This window comes from Marmota marmota, unplaced genomic scaffold (genome assembly GCF_001458135.2).
Source record: "Marmota marmota marmota unplaced genomic scaffold, marMar, whole genome shotgun sequence".
Taxonomy (NCBI): Eukaryota; Metazoa; Chordata; class Mammalia; order Rodentia; family Sciuridae; genus Marmota; species Marmota marmota.
In genome coordinates, this window is record NW_026000229.1 from 24,831,628 (window position 1) to 24,835,345 (window position 3,718).

General features: G+C 38.0%; 1 protein-coding gene across 2 annotated transcripts in view; it reads left to right on the plus strand.

Annotated features, from left to right (window-relative positions):
- Window positions 1-3,204, plus strand: part of Dnaaf4 (dynein axonemal assembly factor 4) — a 44,887-nt gene extending 41,683 nt beyond the window's left edge. Inside the window, exon 8 of one of the 2 annotated variants that reach the window (XM_015480632.2) lies at window positions 792-875. In XM_015480632.2, the coding sequence (XP_015336118.1) occupies window positions 792-875 (84 nt within the window). Of the gene's footprint in view, window positions 1-791 lie in introns of both variants that reach the window. The other variant, XM_015480631.2, reaches the window with a different exon arrangement.
- Window positions 3,205-3,718: the final 514 nt, after the last annotated feature.

Sequence of the window (3,718 nt, forward strand, 5' to 3'; positions counted from 1 at the left end):
TTTTTTTTTTTTTTTTTTTTTTTTGTACTAGTGATTGAAACCAGGGGCCCTTAACCACTGAGCCACATCACCAGCGCTTTTAATTTTTTTTTTTTATTTTGAGACAAGGTCTCCCTAAGTTGCTTAGGCACTCACTAAATTGCTGAGGCTGGGTTTGAACTTCTGATTCTCCTTCCTCAACCTTCCAAGTGGCTGAGATCACAGGCATGTGCCACTGCGCTCACCTGGCCTAGAATTTGTTATCCTCTTACTTCAATCTCTGGAGTCACGGGGATTACAGGTTACTTTTTATTATTTTTATTTTATTTGGGTGGGGGAAATGGGGATATAACCCAGGGGCAATTTACCACTGAGCTACATTCCCAGCCTTTCTTTTTTCCTGGGGGTTGGGGGTTACCAGGAATTGAACTCAGGAACACTTTGCTACTGAGCCACATCTCCATACCTATTTAGTATTTTATTTAGAGACAGGGTCCCACTGAGTTGCTTAGTGCCTCGCTTTTGCTGAGGCTGGCTTTGAACTTGTGATCCTCCTGTCTCAGTCTCCCAGCCACTGGGATTACAGGCCTTTTTATTTGTAATTTTGAGATAGAGTCTCACTACGTTGTTTAGAGCCTCGCTAAATTGCTGAGGCTGGTCTCGAACTTGCTATCTTCCTGTCTCGCCTCCTGAGCTGCTGAGATGTAACTAAGAGGTGGAACACTTGCCTAGTACTAGTGCGGGGGAGATGTCATCTAGATAAGACAAATACATATAAATTACTTATTAATCATAATTGCTGTTTAACGTAGGCCTACAGGATTATGAAGCTGCACTTAAGATTGATCCAGCTAACAAAATTGTGCAAAATGATGCTGAGAAGATTCGGAATATAATTCAAGGAACAGAATTAAAATCTTAATGACTTCAAGAAGCGACTAGGTACTAGCATTAGGTATTATTTTATGTTTTTCAAAAATAACTGGAGAGACTAGGACTATTTGTACATATTATGGCTGATTGTGCATACTCTTTAGTACTCTTTGTGAAGAGGGGAAAATATTATAAATCTACAGAAAAAGAAATGTTTGCTTTGAATCATTTTTGAATAAGTAAATCAAAATAAGAATAATCTATTTTAATAGTTTGCTTCCTCACATTAGCAGGCAATTTATACTTTTTAAAAAACTGAATTACACTTGTTCTTTTAACAAAATTGTTTGACTCCAGAACACTTACTGATTTTTAATGTTTAACAAGGTAGAATTTGTTTTAAAAAGTTTGTGCTTAGTTGGTATTTTTGTTTTATTAAAAATACTATTTCATTGTCTGAATGATTGCTTTGGTGTAATAAATATTGATATGTTTTTTAGTTAATTTCCAAATGCTCAGAAACTTATTTTTCTTTAATACTCTACTATCTGCTGTTTGAGGTTAGACTAATTCAGCCCTGGTAAAACAATTACTTGAAAAACCTTATCCTCAACTTCAGTTATAGGCTGTTGTCAAAAAACAAAATTATAACAGATTTAGCTTACAGATCTTGTTTGACTTTGTTTTGTACTTCCAGTGTTGTTCCAACTGGACAACACTTCATTTCTTAAAATAGAATAAGTGTTCCAGTGAGCTGAGCAGAAGAGGTTGGTTTTATAAGCACAGAAGAACTAAAGAAAGCAGAAACAGAACAAAGTTATCTTCCTTATAATGTGCGCATAGGGAAACAGAACAATAGGAAAGTAAAAGATTGGTTATCATCTAGTTATTTCAGGTTACTGGTTTTGTTACTGAAAGCTTGGTCCTTGTCCTGGATGCTAACAAGTACATGGTTTTGAGAAAAAGGGGGGGGGAAAGGTTGTTGCTTTGCTGGATGCTAACAAATACATGGTTTTGAGAAGAAGGGGGGAAAAAAAGGGTTATTGCATTGCTAATATAGGAAAATCGCAGAGGACTCTGCCCCAGAGGCTGTGATTCTGCCCTTCAAGGGAAACAGAGGTTTTTTAAATAGGTGACTCCAAGGCTACATTCCTGTTCTCTGTAGAGTTGTAATTCATTTGTTAATTTGGGAAGTAGTCATTTCCCTGATCTTTTGGTACCATCCCCAAAGTCTGAATTAGTTCCCAAGGTGGATGTGTGCTCAAGGACAGATTAACTGTCTAGGATGCGGAAGAAAGATAATCTTGTTCTTCCCCTTCCCTGAGATTGGAGAAGGGTAGAGATTAGGGAGGAGCCGGGGGAGAGGAAGAGAAACAAGTACATTTAAAAAATTAACTGCAGCGGCTTATATTCAAAGCATGAAGTGGACCACTGTTACACTATCTCTAGTGAGAAGTAACCCCTTAGTCTGGTGTCTTAATATTTATAGAAGACAGGCACAGTCATGTACACATGTGATCCAAGTGATTTGTGAGGCTGAGGCACGAAAATCCCAAATTTGAGGCCATCGGGGCAATTTAGTGAGACCCTGTCTCAAAATAATTTGTGTTGTACCTCAAAGACAGAATGCTCCTGAGTTCAGCCCCCATTTCTACCCTCTCCACACACATAAATTATAGAGGACAGTAGCTAGGGAGTGAACTAGAGGTGGAGTCAGGATGGGGTCACACAGTTTGACACCAGTTTTCTTTGTCCTTGGCATATTGTCCTCACACAGGCTACTTTCTGTGGACAAGGATGTGGCTGGGTCTCTGAAGCTGCTTGTTTTGCTTTCCAAAGGTTTATTTCCAGCATACTAATGGCCAACTATTCCTGGGGGCTTCTCTTTTTAAGTTCAGTATTTAAAAAAAAAGAAATTCTATCCATAAATTCCTGTCTCAGGGTGAGATTTTTATAGTTTTTGATCACCTGATGCTGTCATTTGAATGGATCATAAAACAGCTGTATTTTTTTTTTAAACAGTAGTATCTTTTAAAATGTACCTTTTATGGTGGGGTGTGGAAAGGCTAAAATGATAGAATTTCTCTCACAGTTCTGAAGGCCAGAAATCAGAAATGAAAGTATTGTTAGGGTCACATTCTCTTGGAAGGATCTGGGGAAGAATAATTTGCTGGGAAAGATTTTGATTTAGCTTTATCTTCTCAAGTCAAGTCAATTCTGATCTCCTTGGCCTCAACTTGAGCAGTTCTATGTCTGAAATATTTTGTACATACATTGCATAAATTGTCACGTCATTAATTTGCTAATTTCCTTCTCCCCAAATTGTATTAACTGAAACAATTTTAAAAGCCACTGTTTTTCACTTGTGTCTTCATTTGTATTGTCTACCATATATATTTGTTAAATAATGGAATAACAAATTCATTCACTCACCAGCCTAGCAGTAGGAACTAACATTTTCCTAAATTCTAAGCAATTAATTGAAATCTCAGAAGAGTGAAAAATTATTGTTCAGAATTTCTCTTTTTTGGGAGAGGGGATACTACTACTCCCCACCCCCTGACCTCCATGAGGGTTATTGAACACAGGGCCTAGTACATACTAGGTAAGCACTCTACTGTTCAGTTATATCCCTATTGGTTGAAATCTTTCTTTTCTTGTGGTTATGGTGATTGAACCCAGGGCTTTGCGCATATTAGGCAAGTACTCTACCTCTAAGCTACGTCCCCAGTCTTTTTCTTCCTTATTCTTTTATTTGAGACAGGGTCTGAGTTGCCCAGCCTTGCCTCAAACTTTCTATCTTCCTGCATAGCTAGAACTGTAAGAGCACGCCACCATACTGAGTCTTTTTTTTGGGGGGGTGGGT